Source organism: Muscardinus avellanarius (assembly GCF_963383645.1).
Source record: "Muscardinus avellanarius genome assembly, chromosome: 13".
In the NCBI taxonomy this organism is placed as follows: Eukaryota; Metazoa; Chordata; class Mammalia; order Rodentia; family Gliridae; genus Muscardinus; species Muscardinus avellanarius.
The window spans coordinates 81074940-81094153 of NC_137799.1; the positions used below are offsets into that span (position 1 = coordinate 81074940).

The following is a 19214-nucleotide window of genomic DNA, read 5'->3' on the forward strand; positions in this document are numbered from 1 at the left end:
CTATGTTTTTATGTATCAGTTTTAAAAGTAAATTTAAAGAAAGGAAGAAGCTGAAGTTCAGAGAGGTCATGAGCGTCCTGCAGTTGGACCCGGTGACCGTTGGGGCCGGGTGCCTTGCTGGGGTTGGTTGTCTGCCTTCCAAATCGTCACTGGCACACTTTCCTGCCTCTTGCATGTAAACAAACCCAAGATACCCAGCTGCCAGTAATCAGAGAAATAACAAAAGGAAACCTTAATGGTAGGCCATTTTACAGTTGTAATACTGGCAAAAATAATTACACGGTATAGTGTATGTAGCACATAATTAAGACAATTATATAGTATATGTAGAAGAAATGGTACTCAGTGATTACTGGTGACAGTGTCAGCTAAATGATCCATTCAGAAGGCAATCGAGTCACAGATATCTGGGTAATCCAGCATTTGGGAGGTTGAGACAGAAGGATCCCAATTCGCAGACAGCCTCAGCTACTTAGTGAAGCTCTTTGCAACTCAGTGAGACCCTGTTTTAAAATAAAGAGTAAAAAAAAAAATAGGGCTGGGGATGTAGCTCGGAGGTAGAATGCCCCTAGGTTCCATCCTCAGTACTGGGGGGAAAAAAAAAAAAAGACTAATAGATATATATAAATATTACTTGGGGGCTTTGTTTGTTTTTGAGTTGCCCAGCCTGCCTTCCAACTTCCAATCCTCCTGCCTCAACCTCCGGAGTTGCTGGGACTAAAGCTGTGTACCACTACATGGGACTTGAGATTCTTCTTTTTATTATATTTTTGGTGGTACTGGGGATGGAATCAAGGGACATTTTACCTCTGAGCTATACCCTCAGCCCTATTTTATTCTTTTATTTTGAAACACCCCCTTTCACTGAGTTGTGGAGGGCCTCACTAAATTGCTAAACCTGCAATCCACTGGTCTCAGCCTCCCAAGGACTGGGATTACAGATGTGCTTCACTGCGCCTGGCTGAGATGTTTAAATATTGACCTTAAGACCCTACTCCTGGGAATTCCAAGGAAATCCATTAGAAGCCAAGGAGAAGCAAAAGTATGAGTAGACCAAAGTTATTCTTCATAGCTTGTGTTTATAAGACTATACCCTGGAAACTCCCTTAATATCCAACCAGAAGGCACAAACTTGTGGTGGCAAAAATAACAAAAGGTTCTTTGATAGCCAGTAAATGAGAAGCAGAAGACTAACTCCCTGCCCCTATTTTGTCTGAGCAAATCTGTAAGTCATGGTGTCCACCGTAGGTTCCTGAAGGGAACGTACAGTGTGCCCGGGGCTGGGGTGCTCCTCTGTGTTAGAGGCTTGCCCGGCCTGCCCCAGAAAACGGGGGTGAGCCCAAAGGATGTGGGATGCGATAGGGTTGTAAGTTCTTTTGTTTTTGAGTTACTATATTTATTGTAATGCTTTGTAAAGATATTCAAGCAGGGCTCATGTTAGCACATTGGCACCTTTTAAATCTCAGCTTACTTTTCCAAAAATTTACTGAAGTGAAAGTGAAAAATCCAAGCACAACAAAGTTTTGGAATACTGCATCCCCCCAAAAATAAAGATGCTCACCGAGTAGTTTCAGGCATGTGCTGCTTACATTTTTCACTGCCCATTGAAATTTATTTGAAGACTTGCTAGGTTATTTTTATTTTTTTTTTTTTTTGCAGTATTGGGGATCGAACCCAGGGCCTTGCACCCTAGGCAAGTGTCCTGCCACCGAGCAGCACCCCAAACTTTTCTTGCTGTTTTTCAATGGGCTTATCCTGTGTGCACTGGGTTAAAATTTATCACTAAATACAGTTTTATCTCACAAATCTCGTTTTAAGTCATTGCATTTGAATATTAATTCTTGGCTTTAATGATAACTTTAAATTTCAGAGCTATACCTAGCTGTAATTTAGAGCAAATGAAAATGTAGATGAGGTTTGCACTTGGGTTTTTGAATCAGTTTAAAGCCAGGATCACAAAGAAGCCTCTGAGGTTGGCAGGGTCGCTCTCCTGTGTGTTAGGGCTGAGGTCTTTGAGAAGAACGTTTGTAATATTCCTACCCACGGGGAGATGAGGAAGGCCCTGGGCTTTTGAAAGGCTGGGAGGCAGGGTGACTATCAGTGGAAACTGCTAATAACTGGATCCAGTGTTGTTCTTGGCCAGAGGTAGAGACTGTGCTCTGTTTTTTTGCTCCCAGGAGAGTCAGCCACGGCATCACCTCTCATTGCTCGTCAACTGGAGCGAATGGCCATATTCAAAGCAGCCAAAGTTTCAGTTTCCTAAACTGTTGAGTGAAAATAAAAATAGCTACTTCTACGGTGATTGTGAGACTAAATGAGAAAATGTATATAAAATGCTTGGCAAAATATTTGATAACTACTAACATCACCAGTTTCCCGGATCTTTGATAACTTCTTTGTACAAGTACCATCCATTCAGTATCATCTTTAAAGGAAGTAAAAAGAGAAAAAAAAAATACTTCATTGCAGTCCTGAACCCATCTTATATCAGAGCATCAAATGCATATCAAGAAGTCTGCAGACTTAAAATAGTATTTGCATTTGGCCTGGCTTCAAGCCCCCCGCCATTACCCCACTTCCCTTCCTTCCCCCAGTTTAACCATCAGTCAGTGTCCTCCCAAACCCTGTACCACATATCTGCTAAAGAACTGCAAGTACTCAGGAATTAGAGACTCCTAACGGAATCCCACCATTCACTCATTTGCACAGATGAGGAGATGCCAGAGTCTAGAAACATTCGGATGGACCCCAGAGGCAGGGCAGGAGCGGTGCGCAGCATGGGCCAGGCGTTTCGGGTTTCTTTCTAAATGCTCATCCTGCGGAACCCAACACTCAGTGCTTTGAATTCATGTTTCACTCCTTGACACACTATAATTTAGAGCATTTAAGTACTGTACTTGAGTTTCCTTTTCTGGAAAAGACTGTAAGTTAGAAGACACGTTTAACAAAAAGTGCCCAAAATATTGCCCTACATTGAGGGGAGGGTAAACTTTAAATATTTGGATGGGGTTTTTTTTGAGTCTTTACCATTTGGACCGTGTGAGCAGAGGGGGACAGCAAGGAAACCTAAGACTAGATGTGGACCCGTAGGAGGTCACCAAGCACACACGTGCGTAGGCCCGCAGAGTTTGTAGGATTCAGAGATGATGATGACGTGTGTTCTGAGAATCACCGGGCTGAGTGAATGAGATGGGTATTGGGAGTGGGGGCTTCTGGGGGTTGAACCCGAGGCCTTGCATGTGCTGTGCCCCATGACCGGCATCTGTCAGGCGAGGATGCTAAGGCTCGGAGAGGCAAAGAGCCTCTTGAATCACACTTTAGGAGGAGGCGTGGCTGGGACATGTACTCCTCTCTGTTTGACTTCACAGTTCTGCTGTGCTCTCTGACCTCTAGTAGCGAATGATGTTGGATTTCAAAGAAGGCACACTCGTAGTTCAGGAGAGGACCAGGTAGAAGAGGCTGAGCTGGATTTTGAACACGTTACAGGAAATCAGGGAAAGAGAACACTTCTGATTCTTGCTAATGGTTAGCATTATACTGCCATTTGGCATGACAGTGCTTAGATAATCAGTTAACAAACCCCAAATTCCAGACTTTGGAGGCTATCTCTAAAACCAAGAAGGAATGTGAAGTTTGGAGTTAGAATTTCAGGGACTAAGGAAACTTTTAGGGGCTGGAGCCTCTAAACGTGGGATTGGTTAGAAACACCAAGACTTGCATTCTGTGTGACAAACAGGGTGGACGCGATTTTATCCAGCTTGGCAACCTCAGAGTGGAAAAACCAAGGCCACCATAAGATGTCCCTGTTAACGAATTGTTCTTGTTGCACGGCCTAGTTTTCTCATATTTTAGAGTGGACAAAATAAACTTTAAAGTGGTTTTCCAATCTAAAATTTTGTTTCCATGAAACTATGGTGTTGTATTCAGCATTATAAATTTTCTACTTTTAGATTAAAAAAAAAGAAGTAGATGACTCTTTAGTCTGGAATTTTGAAGTGGACAATGAGATCCTTTATTCTTCTTTTTGGCCTGTGGTGGTAATGAGGCTGAGGAGTCCTTTTAAAAACTACTATTTGGCCAGGCTTGGTGGTACACGCTTGTAATCCCAGCATTTGGGAGGCTGAGACCGGAGGATCGTGGTTCGCGGCCAGCCTCAGCTACTTAGTGAGGCCCTCCATAACTTAGACCCTGTTTTAAAATAGAGAATAAAAAATAGGGCAGGGGGTATAGCTTGGAGGTGGAATGCCCCTGTGTTCCATCCCCAGATTTTCAAAATAAATAAAAAAAAAAATACAAACTACTATTTGTTTTCTGCATGTATATAAATATTCTCTTTGCGTCTATAAAAGTCCCCTTTGCACCAGGCATGGTACATGCTTTTAATCCCAGCATTTGGGAGGCTATGACAGGAGGATCGCCATTCATGGACAGCCTCAGCTACCTAGCAAGGTCCTCGGCAACTCAGAGACCCTGTTTCAAAATAAAGAATAAAAAATAGGGCTGGCGTGTACATCAGAGGTAGAATGCCCCTGGATTTCATCCTTAGTACTTCAAAAAAAAAGTCCTCTTTGCAAATGAACTTTGTAGAGAGGTTGGTTTTTTTTCTCCCATGTGAAAAATAGTTTAGCTTTGTTACCCATACTTCAAGCATATTTGTGTGTCAGTAAAGCCAGGGGCTAAGAAAAAAATGCAGTGGTCTCTGAGAAAGTTGGATGGACAATCTTTGTTCTGTGTCTGTTTTGTGGTACACTCCTAGCCCTTTTTATTTTTATTTTATTTACTTTTATTTTTTTTTTTTTTTGTTTTGAAACAGAGTCTTAGTAAGTTGCTGAGGCTAGCCTTGAACCTGTGATCTTCCTGTCTCAGTTTCCCAAGTACTGGGATTACAGGTGTGTGCCACCGTGCCCACTTCAGTCTTTGTTCTTGATCCCTAAATTCTCATGGCACTAAACTCTAAAAGGTTCTGTTTTTCACTTCACGCAACCTGGAGTCAGACCCATCTATAACCTCCTAATGTATTTTCTTCAATGCACATTTTAATTTTAAAAAGCTTCTTCTAAGTAACTTTCTTGGGGGCGGTGGATGCAGCTCAGTGAAAGAGTGCTGATGGAGCATGCACAAGGTCCTGGGTTTGACCCCCCAGCACTGCAAAAACAATATTTTAACTGTGCTCACCTGCTCTAAAAGTGTGTCTAATCCTAATAAAGAGGTAAAAAACGAAGCTCAGTGTTCACACTGTGCCGCTGATAGAGTCAGGATGTTCAGAGGCATTCTCTGCTCACAAAGTGGGGTTCCCTTCCCATGCAGTCTATCAGCCTCGATAGGCTCTCTCTACCTATAGAGAATCCCCAGTCCTTCCTCCCCACCTCCCTGAAAACCTGCTCTAGTCAGCAAATTCTCACTGTTGTAACCCAAAGAACTGACCATACAATTTAAAAGAAGGCAAATTTATTTGCTCATGTTTCCTTGGAGGATTTTTTCAGTCCATGTGTGGCTAGGGACCGCAGAGCTCAGGGTACCATGGGAAGCAGAGAAGAGGGGGAGCGCAAAGCCGCACTCTCATACCCTGGAGGCTGTAAGCAACAGAGGGCAAGCAGGCACGGAGATTCAAGACATAGCACAGACCCCACGGCTACGTCGCAGGGACCCACCTTCTCCATTCATACCCAACCAGCCCTGGCTGCCACCCAGAGAAACGTATTATCTGCCAAGACTGAGCTTAGTACGTGGTTCTTCACTCTGTGTCTAACGTGACAAAACCCCATTCTATTTCCTGCCTCTGTGAACTTGGCTAGTCTAGATTCCTCCTGTAAGTGGAGCACAGTGTCTGCCCTTTGTGCCTGGCTTATTTCTTTAATGCAGTGTCTGCAGGGTTCGGCTGTCTTGCAGTATATATGTCAGAATTCCACACATACTGCTCTGCTCTATCGGTGGCCCATGATACGATGTGTTTAGACAGGCATGGTGGGCACACACGTAAGAAGGATCACAGGTTCAAGGAAACTGCAATTTAGCAAGATCTTGTTTCAAAACAAAAAATTGAAAGGACTGACAGTGTATCTTGGATACAGAATGCTTCTGGGTTCAATCTCCAGTACCCAAGAAAAAAAATCATCTTTATTCTGAAACTTAAAAACAATTGTAGATATTACTTTGTCTTTCAGAAGCATACATGAAATTTGTAAGGGCAAAGCACCACAATTTTCTAGCACCAAATTTCAAGTTTAAAGAGAAGTTGGTCAGCTGGGTATTGAGGACACATGCTTATAATCCCAGCATTCGGGAAGCTGAGACTGGAGGATCGTGGTTCATGGACAGCCTCTGATACTTAGGCCCTCTGCAACTTAGTGAGACCCTGTTTCAAAATAAAGAATCAAAAAAAAAAAAAAATAGGGCAGGGGGTGTAGCTCAGAAGTAGAATGCCCCTGGGTTTCATCCCCACACTCGCCAAAAAACAAAAAAAAGAGAGAAGTTGGTCGGGCATGGTGGCATATGCTTGTAATCCCAGTACTTGGAGGGCTGAGACAGCAGGATCACAGGTTCAAAGCCAGTCTCAGCTACTTAGGCTCTCTGCAATTTAGTGAGACCCTCTTTCAAAATAAATAAGAAACTGAGCATGGCTCAAGCTTGTAATCCCAGCATTTGGGAGGCTGAGACAGGAGGATCGTGGTTTGCAGACAGCCTCAGCTACTTAGGCCCTCTGCAACTCAATGAGACCCTGTTTCAAAATAAAGAATAAAAATAGGGCTGGGGATACACCTTGAAGGTAGAATTTCCCTAGGTTCCATCCCTAGTAAAGTAAAAATAAATAAACAAACAAATAAATAGAAGTTGGATGAAGGATACTGACAACAAAAAGTGGTGGAACTGGGATTAGTGGAACTTTTGTTTTGCTATCAAAAACAAAATGTTTTGGGAGTAAGTACATCATCGCAGAAACCTTTTTGAAATGAACAAGGGACTGTGTCTCCGCATTTCCTCATTTCATTTTTGTGTTAGTACCGAGTGTCTTTGCCCTTGGCTTTGCCGAGATGGCCACACAGGATGGGGCACAGAGGTGGCCTGGAAGTCTGAGCCTCCAGCTAGGTCTCCTGCTTTGAGTCTGGCCTTGCCAGAGTACTTACTCCATCCTTCTTTTTCTTTTTGATTTCTCTTCTTGTTTGTTTTTTCTTTGTACTGGAGATTGAACTCTGGCTCATCTTATCTCTGAGCTGCACCCCTAGGGCTGTTATCTTTTTTTTTCTGGAAACAGAATTTCCCTAAATTGCTGAGGCTAGCTTTGAACCTTTGATCCTCTCATCTCAGCCTCCCAAGTATTGAGATTACAAGCGTGCACCACCATTGATTCCTTTAATGTAGTGTCTCCGAGTTCTAAGGAAAGGACAACCCAGGCTAGTGACTGGGGTTTCTTTCACTGTCATTTGGTCTTTAAAGAGAGGTCTACCATAGATTCCCAAACTCACTGGTTTACCACTTCGTTTTCAGAAAAAAAAAAAAAAAAGAAAAAATTATTCAACACCCCTCTTTTTGTTTATTTTTGTTTTTTGCGGGCCTGGAGATGGAACCCAGGAACATTCAACCTCTGAGTTACACCCCCTGCCCTATTTTTTTATTCTTTATTTTGAAACAGGATCTCACTAAGTTGTGGAGGGCCTCACTAAGTAAGTAGCCGAGGCTGTCCGTGAACCGCGATCCTCCGGTCTCAGCCTCTCAAATGCTGGAATTACAAGCGTGCGCCACCACAGCTGGCTCCAACACCCCTCTTGGTACTCCCCCCACCCTCTTAGTTGTATCCAGTGCCCCCCAATTGCACCCAAGGTTATTATATTCTTTCTGCAGGATTGCTCCAGCACCCACCTACCCCCACCCTGCCACTCCAGGGATGATGGTATCACCAAATTTGGGAATCTGTGCTTTAGCTGAAGAGCATAGGCCTTTTAGTTTCCAATATCATGTGTGTGAGAGAGAGAGACAGTCAGATACTGTCTACTGTTTATCATCACTCTAGCACAGAGTTGGGAAGGTCTTTACGATGGCAGAACATGAGTGACAAACTGCTGTTATCTCTTACCCACCTTTCTAAAATGCTTTTTTGTGCATCCCAACGTACAGTGAGTCTGCTCCCTTCCCCTTAGGTTTCTACTCTTCTGAGCAGGAAATGCATTTTTCTCCTAATATCTACATTCTGCTCATTTGCAAGATTCAGGTCCACTGTAATCAAGGAAACCTTCCTGAGCCTGTCTTTCTTTTTTCCTCTCAGTGAACTTGCAGACTTCTACTCCGTGGCATAAACAAGAGGAAAGCTCATCTTTCCTGAACAGTGTGGAGGTCTCCGTCCTCCCAGGCTGCGGCCGCGCGTGTTCAGACGTCCGTGGTTGTATCTTCCAGGTAGAGAGCAATGAAAACAGAGGTGGAGGGATATCGGCTGTTTCCATAAAGGAATGAAATGTAGGATTTGCTCCTTCATTGACAGTTTGTCTCAAAGTAGTATCAAGAATGAATGAAAATGAATTCTATAGCACTCTCCATGCCCTTAACTTCAGGTAGGGGGAACCAGGTTTGGCTTCCAACTACAGAAATTAGAAAGAGGGCATTGACAATTTCAGAAATTATATATTTTAAAATGTATATAATAATCAAATGTTTACTTGTATATGATTAATAAATAAAGATGCGGCGGGTCCCATTGTTGCACAGATACACGCGGAAATCCATTATAGGTGGTATGGATGCCTTTATTCGTGGGGAGTCGGCCACACCGCGGGGGCTAGTGGGGGAGAGTGCTCCTCTCTAGGGCTTCTCTCTGTTCCCCTCTAGAGGTAGCTGACAGGCTCTCTTACATCGAGGGGCGTGGTCTCCTCTGGGAATCACAGGGCTCCGCCTCCTACTTTCGGCCCTGCCCCCTGTGGGGCAGGGGGCTCGAACCTTTCAGTATAGATGTGATTTTACAGTAAAAGTAATTATAAAAAGAAAGTAGGAGTGGAGAAGAGGACATCGTAATACCTGTTCTATTTATCAAGGCTTTAGAATATTGATTTGTTCCAGTTATATTAAAAACTGATTAACTATCTTTAGAAAAGTGGTACTTTCTCTGTCGACTTTGCATGCAGGTTCTTTTTGCTACTATCTGTAAATCACTGGGAAGAGTTTCTGGAGCGTATTTATTTATTTTCGTTTGTTTTTTCTTTAGTATCTGGAGCAGAGTTAGCACTCCAGAGTGGTGTGCTCTGGTGGTGCTGACAGTTGCTGGGAGGCTTCATCTTTGAATAGAGAATCCTAGTCATCTGCTGAGAAAAGTGTCTTAGGGCTTTTTAGAAAATGCCTTTATTCTGCATCACCTTACACAAGTAGCCTGGCTGGTTATTTACGTTTCTAGGTGGAAAGTACTTTTCCCTCAGAGCACTGACTGTATTGCTGTATTAGATTTGAGCCTTCGGCAGATGTTGTGTCTTCAGTTGGGTTGTTGGATTACTCCACTTTCCCCACCGCTTGTGCTGAGACTGCAGGGCAGTCATCGAATTCAGTCCCTGTAAATGTAATATCCCTCCTCCTCCTCCTCCTCCTCCTCCTCCTCCTCCTCCTCCTCCTCCTCCTCCTCCTCCTCCTCCTCCTCTTCTTCTTCTTCTTCTTCTTCTTCTTCTTCTTCTTCTTCTTCTTCTTCTTCTTCTCTCTTTTTCTCTCCCCGCTCTCCTTCCTTTCATCCTTCCTTCTTACCTAATTTGGCAGTACTGGGAATCAAATTCAGGGTTTCACACAGACTAGGCAAGTGCTCTACTACTGAGCTACATCTCAAGCCCTTTGAAAAATCTTTTTACTTTGAGACAGGGGCCCACTTAGTTGGCCAGGCCGGCCTTGAACTTGTGATCCTCTGCCTCAGCTTCCTGAGTAGGTAGGATTATGTGTACCACCATACACTGTTCAATTTTGTGTGTGTGTTGCTGGGGATTGAACCTAGGGCATTCTACCTCCAAGCTATACCCCCAGCCCTATCTTTAATTCTTTATTTTGAAACAGGGTCTCGCCAAGTTGCAAAGGGCCTCACTAAGTAGCTGAGGCTGGCCTCCAACCTGCAGTCCTCTTATTTCAGCCTCCCTTTTTATAACGCTCAGGTTCTTTTACAGTCAAAGAAACTTTTAGCAGAAGAACAACTTGGACTCCAGTTGAGACTATTCATTAGTCAGATGTTGTTCAGTGACTCCCTGTGCCTGGCACTGGAAGAGAAGCTCTGGAGAAGCGGGGCATGGAGCTAGCTCTCCTCTCCCTTCCTCACATAGCCTGACTTTGGTTGGAATGTTCAGCCAGAAACCACCCTTTCCGAAGGAAGCACAGAAAATGTAAGCCAGTGCCAGTCATTAAAGGTTCTCTATTGCCTCGTGTTTTTTTGGCTGAAGCCTAAGAAAATTGTATAGTGAATTCTGGGAGACAGCAGCCTGAAATGTGGAGCTTGGTTTTCACTTCTTGTTGTTGTTGTTGTTGTTGTTGTTGTTGTTGTTGATATTGGGAGCATTCTTCCTCTGAGCTACACTCCCAGCTCTTTTGATGTTTTTGAAAACAGGGTCTGGCTAAATTGCTGAGACTGGCCTCAAATCTGCAATCCTATTGTCTCAGCCTCTCAAGTAATGGAATTGCAGGTGTGCAGCACCATGCCAGGCTTGGAGCTTGAGTTTTAAGTCACAGTGCTGAGTTAGGCATACTGTCAGGGCTTTATGTGGCCAGTCTAAGGACCAGGCATGGTTACAGTTTGTTTTAAAGTGAGACGTTGGAGGATCTAAGCAACTCCCCACAGTGAGTGGCAGACCGCTCTCCAAGCAGGGCAAGCCTGTGGGGGGCAGAGGCCAGGTCCCCTGCGATGCGGTGAGGCTGCGGAGGCCCAGATGACAGAAAGGGGACTCCATGGTGACGGCAAGGCCTCCGGTTCCGTCTGTCTGCTTCCTGCCCTCCCCTTGGCTGCTTCCGCTGGAATCGGGGCTCCCTTCCTGCAGTGAGGTCCCCAGCTGCTTGGGTGGCTTTGGCAGCTATCCCAGTAGTTGGTATTTTGCTTTAATCGTGGCAGCCTCTGGGCCACAGAACAGTAGTCTTTGGAGTGTCGGTGAAATTGAATCCAGGAGTATTCACGGGACTAGTGGGCAGCTGAATGAACTCGGACTCGGCTTCCTGTTGCAGAAGGGCAGTAGAGTGTGGACCCTCATTACTGCCTGTTGATGCCTGCCCTCCAGAAGCACGGACCTGTGTACACTCGGCTGTACACATGCACGTGTTTCTACTTAATAATCATTCGGGAGGCTGAGACCAGAGGATTACGATTTGTGGACAGCCTCAGCTACTTAATGGGGCTCTCTGCAACTTAGTGAGACCCTGTTTCCAAATAAAATATAAAAAAAAATAGGGCTGGGGGTATATCTTGGAGATAGAAGCCCCTGGGTATAGAATGTCAGTAGGGTTCAGTCTCCAGTACCACACAGATACACAAACCAAAAGGAGTAAGAAAAACATCGCTTAAGCTACATGTACCTCATTGCTTTAAATATTTTTTCCATTTTCTTCTCTACCTCTATATAGTAATATTCTCTAAATTAACTTGTAAATATATGGTATTAGGTTGAATATGATTTTTTTAAGAAACCGGTTCATTTTGAAATGTGGAAGTGTGTGCAAGTCGCATCTTGTAGGCTGGTTTCGAGACGCCACTGTGCTCTTCAGAACTAAGCCAGGGGTACCTTGTGATTGGTTTTTCATCACTGCATGATTCTCTGGGTTTCTTTGAAGCCCATAATTATCTGCTTAACTCCCTTCATTTTCTTTGTTTTTAAAGCAGTTATTACAGATGCAGTCCCAAAGTCTGCCCATTGTTTAAGTCAGTTTTCAATGTTTATTCCCATCAGATATATATATATATGTATATACTGGAGATTGAACCCAGAGGCATTCTACCTCCAAGATATACTCCCAGCCCTACTTTTTTTTTTTTTTTTCTTCCCAGTAGTGGGAATGGAACCCAGGGGCACTCAACCTCCAAGCTACACCTCCAGCCCTATTTTTTATTCTTTATTTTGAAACAGGGTCTCACTGAGTTGCAAAGGTCCTCACTAAGTAGCTGAGGCTGGCCATGAATCACGGTCCTCCTGTAGGAGCCTCTCAAATGCTGGGATTACAAGTGTGCGCCACCATGACCAGCTCATAAATATATATGCATATTGTGTGTGTGTGTGTGTGTGTGTGTGTGTGTGTGTGTGTGGTGCTGGGGATGGAACCCAGGAGCATTCTACCTCCGAGCTACACCCCCAACCCTAGTTTTTACTATTTATTTATTTATTTATTTGTTTATTTATTTATTTATTTTGGTGGTACTGTGGTTGGAACCCAGAGGCTTTCTACCTCTGGGCTATACTCCCTGACCTACTCCCTCCACTAAGTTGCTGAGAGCCTCACTAAGTATCCGAGGCTGGCTTCAACCTGTGCGATCCTCCTGTCTCGGCCTCCCAAGCACGGGGATTATAAGCGTGTGCCACCACGCCCGGCTTTTACTCTTTATTTTGAAACAGGGTCTCACTGAGTTGCAAAGTGCCTCACTAAGTAGCTGAGGCTGTCTGCGAATAGTGAGCCTCCTGTCTCAGCCTCCCAAATGCTGGGATTACAAGCATGTGCCACCACGCCTGGCTCTTATTTTTATATTTTGAATCAGGATCTTGCTAAGTTGCTGTGACTGGCCTTGAACCTGCGATCCTCCTTTCTCAGCCTCCCAAGTGCTGGTATTACAGGCATGTGCCACCACACCCAGTTCAGTTGTACCTTCATGAAGACATCTCTCCCAGGGCCCTCTGGACCTGCGCCAGGCTGCTGTGATTGTCTGATATCTCCTTACCAGCCTAGGATGTCCCTTCACCAGAGTCCTGGGAAGTCCCTTTTCTTTTGTATGTTAGATCATTTTCTGATTCTTACTTATGTATGTCCTTCCCTTTATTAGTTAATGCCTTAGTTTTTATTTCTTTTGGGGGGTTGTTGTTATATGGTGGTTAATTACATTTTCATTTCTTCAGATCTGGGGATCAAATGTAGGCCCTCGCACATGTTAGACAAGTATTCTACCGCTGAGCTACACCTCCAGACCAGTGCACGACAGGGCTCATTTTCTAGTAGCTTCCTGGCAATTTTGAGACTGCTGTCAGCAAGTGTTTTTATTTTACCCTTACTTTGATTTGTAGTTTATATGAGGACAAGAATTCTAAGCTGGGATTCAGTTTTCGTCAGCACTTGGAAGGTATTGCTTTATTGTCTTTTGATTTCTATAGTTGGATTTTGTAAGATGTGAAGACAGTCTACCTCTGAATGCATTTTTTGTGGCTTAGTTCCAACCCACCCCCGAGCCTGGGTGAGTCTATTTCCCAGTGTTATGATATTTCGTGACTGTTTAATGAATGTGTCTTGGTGTGGGTCCGATTTCATCCATTTTGCTACTACTGAAAGGATTTAGTTGTCTGAAAGCCATTCCTTCATTTTAGGAAGGGTGGTTGAGTTGCTTGGTTGATGGCTTCCTTAACATTTTCCCCCCTGTACTGGATACTGACGATTGAACCCCGGCCTCACACATGCCAGGCAAGTGCTCTACCGCCGAGCCGTGCTGTGGACCCCGCTTATCCATCAACTCTGTGTATGCCCATGCACACGCACAGTCATGAGTGTACACTGGGTATGCGTGTGCTAGGTAGATTTTGCCGTAGTAATTCATAATAAGACATATGTTACCGGGCACAGTGCTGCATGCCTGGGATCCCAGCACTTGGGAGGAAGAGACAGGAGGATGGCAATTTCAAAGCCAGGGTCAGCAACTTAGCAAGACCCTCTTTCAAAATAAAAAACAAAAATGTCTGGGAGTATAGCCTGGAGCTACAACACCCCTAGGTTCAGCCCTCAACACCAAAGGGGGGAAAAAAGAGAACTACAGTTTTATTCAGAACTTGGCTTTCTTTTCTTGTGGAGGAATTATTTTGTTCTCTTCCTTTGTAGGTTGTGTTTGTTTGTTTGTTTGTTTGTTTGTTTGTTTGTACTGGGGTTCCTGGAAGCCCTTCTACGGGCTACACTCCCAGACCTATTTTCTTTCTTTTTATTTTTTGAAACAGGGTCTCTTAAACCAGCGAGGCTGGCTTCGAACCTGTGCGATCCTCCCGTCTCTGCCTCCCAAGCGCGGGGATTACAAGCGTGCGCCACCACGCCCGGCTGTGTTTCCTATTTAAACTAAGAATTTTCTTGTGATGAAGTTGGATTACAATGGCATAGCATGTGCATGTTTTCGCCCCTCTTCAAACTTTTCACCAAGGGACCCTTACCACATACAATTGTGTCTTCCCCCCCTGAGCCCAAGTTTTACTTAAGAGGATGTTCTAGGTGGTGAAGTTAGGATGGTTAATTAAAATTCTTTTTACCGATTTGCCCACTCAGTTACAAAATCAAAAGCACCATTAGTGTAAATCAAATGGAAAAGAAAATTGTTATAAAACATTGTGTTTAAATTAGTTTTATATTTACTGATATAGACACCTCTGTGCTACTTTTTATGAATTATTTTTATTTATTGTGTGTGTGTATGTGTGTGTTTGATTTAGTCTACCATCCTTTCATTTCAGGCTACAGGACTCCATTTAATACTGCTTATAGGATATTTCTGTTGGTGAATTCCCTTAGTTTTTATTTATTAGGAGCATCTTAATTTCTCGTTGCCTTTAAATGATTTTGCTGACTATAGGATTTTTGATTGACAGTTGTTTTGTGCCTGTGTGTGTGTGGGGGGGGATACTAGGGATGAAACCCAGGGATATTCCGCCTCCAAGCTACACCCCCAGCTATAGTTTATTTTTTATTTTGAAACAGGGTCTCACAAGTTGAAGAGGACCTTACGAGTTGCTAAGGGTGGCTATAAACCTATGGTCCCCCTGTCTCAGCTTCCCAAATCCTGAGATTGCAGAAGTAATGTGTGGCATGCACCACCACACCCAGCACTGGCTGACAATCTTTCTGCATATTTATCCACAGCTTTCTGGTCCTTGTTGTATTTTATTTGAAGTTGTCAGTGATTTCCAGGACCCATTGCACAATCACTTTTCTCGTACTGTTTTCAAGATTTTTTTCCTTCTCAACAGTCTATGAATTAAAAAATGAATTAGAAAACTCTTTGGGGGTCATCGAACTAAGATGTGCAAATTAATTTTTCACTTCAATTTAGTAGATTATTTTCTTATCAATTTTAGGTTTCCAGGAAAATTGCACAGAAAGTACAGAGTTCCCATATCGCCCTCGCAGTATCTCATGTATTTCCACTTTGCATTGATATGGCATGTTTGTTGTGATTAAGTTAATATTTATACTTTTTTCCTTTTTCCATTCTGGGGATTGAACCCAGAACTTTGCGCATGCTCGGTAAGTACTCCATCATTGAGCGATTTGACCAGCTATCGGTTAAGGTTTTTGAAAGAAAACTCGACTAGCATTTCCCAAAATGTCCAACAATAGACCATTATGATTGGAAAATCCAATGTATTCTATCCTCGTTGAGAAAATTCCCAGCACTCACTGACATATTAATGATAGTACTGAAAAAAACCACCTAAGCTTTAGAATGTTTTAAAACATTCACTAATCCAAAAATAAAACATTAGAAAATTGAGATTATGGAGGAGGAAATTTAAAAGAAAGAAATTAACCAACCATAATTTTAAGGAATAAAAATAAAGACATGTAATTTAGTTCACCACCATGCTTTCTGAATGTGTGTCTTACTGCAGGTGCATCTATTATCATATCCTTAAATATATTTTCTGTTTCATTTTACAGATTTTTTGATAGCTGATGGGACATATTTCCATAGATGGAATCAGAACACTAAGCGATCTGCATTTTCCTTAGTTCCGAAAGGTAAAAAGTCTGAAGGTCTTTCCTTTTATTGTGTGGTACTGGAGATGGAACCCAGGGGCATTCTACCTCTGAGCTATGCCCTCAGCCTGATTTTATTCTTTCATTTTGAAACAGGTTCTCACTAAGTTGCTAAGGCTGGCCATGAACTTGTGATCCTCCTGTCTCAGCCTCCCAAGCACTGGGATTACAAATATTCACCACCATGCCTCGCTATCTGAATACTTAACATTATTCTATACTAATAGGTGTGAATTAGTTATTTTTATTTGTATTATTGATAATTTATTTCGTAATGAAATGTTTAAAAGTGTCAGTGCTAATTCTGGTTCTAATAATTAATTTCAGACTTCTATAGCCAGGGGTGGCATACATCTGTAATTCTAGTTCTTGGGAGACTGAGATAGGAGGATTATAGAGTCAAGACCAGCCTCAGCAACTTAGCAAGACCTTGTTTCAAAACTAAAAATAATAAAAAGGGCTGGGAATGTATCTCAGAGGAATAATGCCCTTTGGTTCAAGCCCTAGTATCAAAAGGGAAAAAAAAAAAAAAAACCTCTATAAAAACTTGATTTGGCTTCTGATATTTGAAGATAGGAAAAAGGTCTGTCATAAATTACAATAGGCATGTTGGCATATGCCTGTAATCCCAGTACTTAGGAGGCTGAGACAGGTTCAAGGACAGCCTCAGCAACATAACAAGACTTTCTCAGCAACCTAGTGAGACCTTGTTTCCAAACAAACTTTTAAAAAGGGCTTGGGGTTTAGCTAAGCGGTAGAATACCCCTGGATTCAATCCCTAGTACCACTAAATAAATAAATAAATAAATATTTTAATTCATTTAAGTTTAATTTACAACTAAAATTACAACTGTTGTTTTCTGAGGACTTATAATCTGTTACAACAAATGTAAAAAATCAAGGCTTTATTTTGGGTGGTGTATATTTTATCTTCCTGTGGTACCTGACAGAAACCAAGCTTAAATATGGGGTCACCCCAACACAGCCCAAAATCTGACTTGGTTTCAGCTAAGCCCTTCTGGTCTGATTTGAAAACTTAGCAGCCAATTTTTCCTCCATTTAAAGATTTTTAAAGTCACACTAATTTTTGAACTTCTATCTAAATGTGCCCCTAAATCAGCAAAAAGCAGGATAGATAGCTGATATCTTCAAATCTTCACAGCTGCTAACACCAGCTGACATTAATAGTTGTAGGAGGAACTTAAATTAGTAACGATTTCAAGACAAGGGCTTGCTAATTCTTAGAACTGTCACAGTACCAAAAAGTCACCAAGTGTGGACAGTTCAATAATTATAGCCTAGGTCTTCAGCTGTCTCTTTGCCTGTCAGTATACTTGAGAGGTAAATGTTTATGGTAGGACATTTTGAAAGACATCTTTGTACTAAGTTTGGAGGATTGTTTTTCCCCTCCCCCACTGTGGCTTTGACAATAGAGACTGTGGGTTTCCTGTGAAACTACTTCTTTTCCTCTGATTAGCCCACTTTTTTTTTCTTAGCATTTTTTACCTCATAACAAAAGAGGATAGTTATTGAGCCCAGAAAGAGATTGTGAAAGACTGTACTTCTGTATGTCATTTTGATGTTTTTTCAGTGCTGTTCTCCCCTCGAAGATGCCTGTGTACCTGTGATCAATGCAAACTCTTAAGGCCACAAGGGACAGAAAATCGAAGGGAAGTTCGTCTGTACTTGAAGCCTTGGAGACTGACTTTAAAAGAGCCTCCGGCTGTCATTTGAGATGCTGAGGCATTTGTGGCGAAGGAGACTTTTTTCTTGTCCCACTAAATACTACGTTATCATTCTCGTTTTTTCTCTCGTCACCTTCTCAGTTTTAAGGATTCACCAAAAGCCTGAATTTGTAAGCATCAGACATTTGGAGCTTGTTGGAGAGAATCCTAGTAGTGATATTAATTGCACCAAAGTTGTACAGGGTAATGCAGATGAAATCCAGAAGGCAAAGCTGGAGATGCTCACGGTGACGTTTAGGAAGCGCCCTCGGTGGACAGCGCACGACTATATAAACATGACCAGTCACTGCGCCTCTTTCATCAGGACGCGCAAATACATCGTAGAACCGCTCAGTAAAGAAGAGGCGGGCTTCCCCATCGCGTATTCCATAGTGGCTCACCACAAGATCGAAATGCTTGACAGGCTCTTGAGGGCCATCTACATGCCTCAGAACTTTTATTGCATTCATGTGGACAAGAAATCAGAGGCCTCCTTTTTGGCTGCAGTGAAGGGCATCGCATCCTGTTTCAGCAACGTCTTTGTGGCCAGCCAGTTGGAGAGTGTGGTTTATGCATCGTGGAGCCGGGTGCAGGCCGACCTCAACTGCATGAAGGACCTCTACGGAATGAGTGCGGCCTGGAAGTACTTGATAAATCTCTGTGGGATGGATTTTCCCATTAAAACCAACCTGGAAATCGTCAGGAAGCTCAAGTCGTTCCTGGGCGAGAACAACCTGGAAACAGAGAAGATGCCGCCCAATAAAGAAGAGAGGTGGAGGAGGCGGTACACGGTGGCCAATGGAAAGCTGACCAACACGGGGGCCGCCAAAACGCACCCTCCGCTCAAGACGCCCCTGTTCTCGGGCAGTGCCTACTTTGTGGTCAGTCGGGAGTATGTGAGGTATGTGCTGGAGAACGAAGACATCCAGAAGTTTATGGAATGGGCGCAAGACACCTACAGCCCGGACGAGTATCTCTGGGCCACCATCCAGAGGATCCCTGAGGCCCCGGGCTCACTGCCCTTGAGCCACAAGTACGACCTGTCTGACATGCGCTCCGTTGCCAGGTTTGTCAAGTGGCAGTACTACGAAGGAGACACTTCCAAGGGCGCACCGTACCCGCCCTGCACCGGGGTCCACGTGCGCTCGGTGTGCGTTTTCGGAGCGGGAGACTTAAACTGGATGCTACACAAGCACCACTTTTTTGCCAATAAGTTTGATGTGGACGTGGACCACTTTGCCATCCAGTGTCTGGATGAGCACTTGAGACATAAAGCCCTGGAGGCGCTGGGACACTGACGCTGGGGGGCAAGTGGAGGGGTGGAAGAAGGATGCACAGAAGGCGTCCGACCTGCCTCTGCCTTGCCAGTACGCATCGGAAAAGCTGGGTTCTCCTTGGGGCCAGGACTTCTACTTCATGGTAGAAAAGCTGCGTGATTTCTGCAGGGCACAATAGGCCAGATGTTTGTCTGGCATCAGTGCGAGGGGCAGGTGAAGTGATGGAAAGCCAGGGAAGAGAGTAGATTGAGACAGTTGAAGATGAGGGCCAGAATGGCCGGGCAAGAGG

The 19214-nt window shown here is 43.6% G+C and overlaps 1 protein-coding gene across 1 annotated transcript; it reads left to right on the top strand.

Annotated features, from left to right (window-relative positions):
* Positions 1–17616: 17616 nt before the first annotated feature.
* GCNT1 (glucosaminyl (N-acetyl) transferase 1) lies at positions 17617–18946 on the top strand (the record flags this gene model as incomplete). Its single annotated transcript, XM_080709123.1, has 1 exon — positions 17617–18946. Exon 1 carries the CDS (start codon positions 17660–17662, stop codon positions 18944–18946), a length of 1287 nt encoding a protein of 428 aa, XP_080565249.1. The 5' UTR covers positions 17617–17659.
* Positions 18947–19214: the final 268 nt, after the last annotated feature.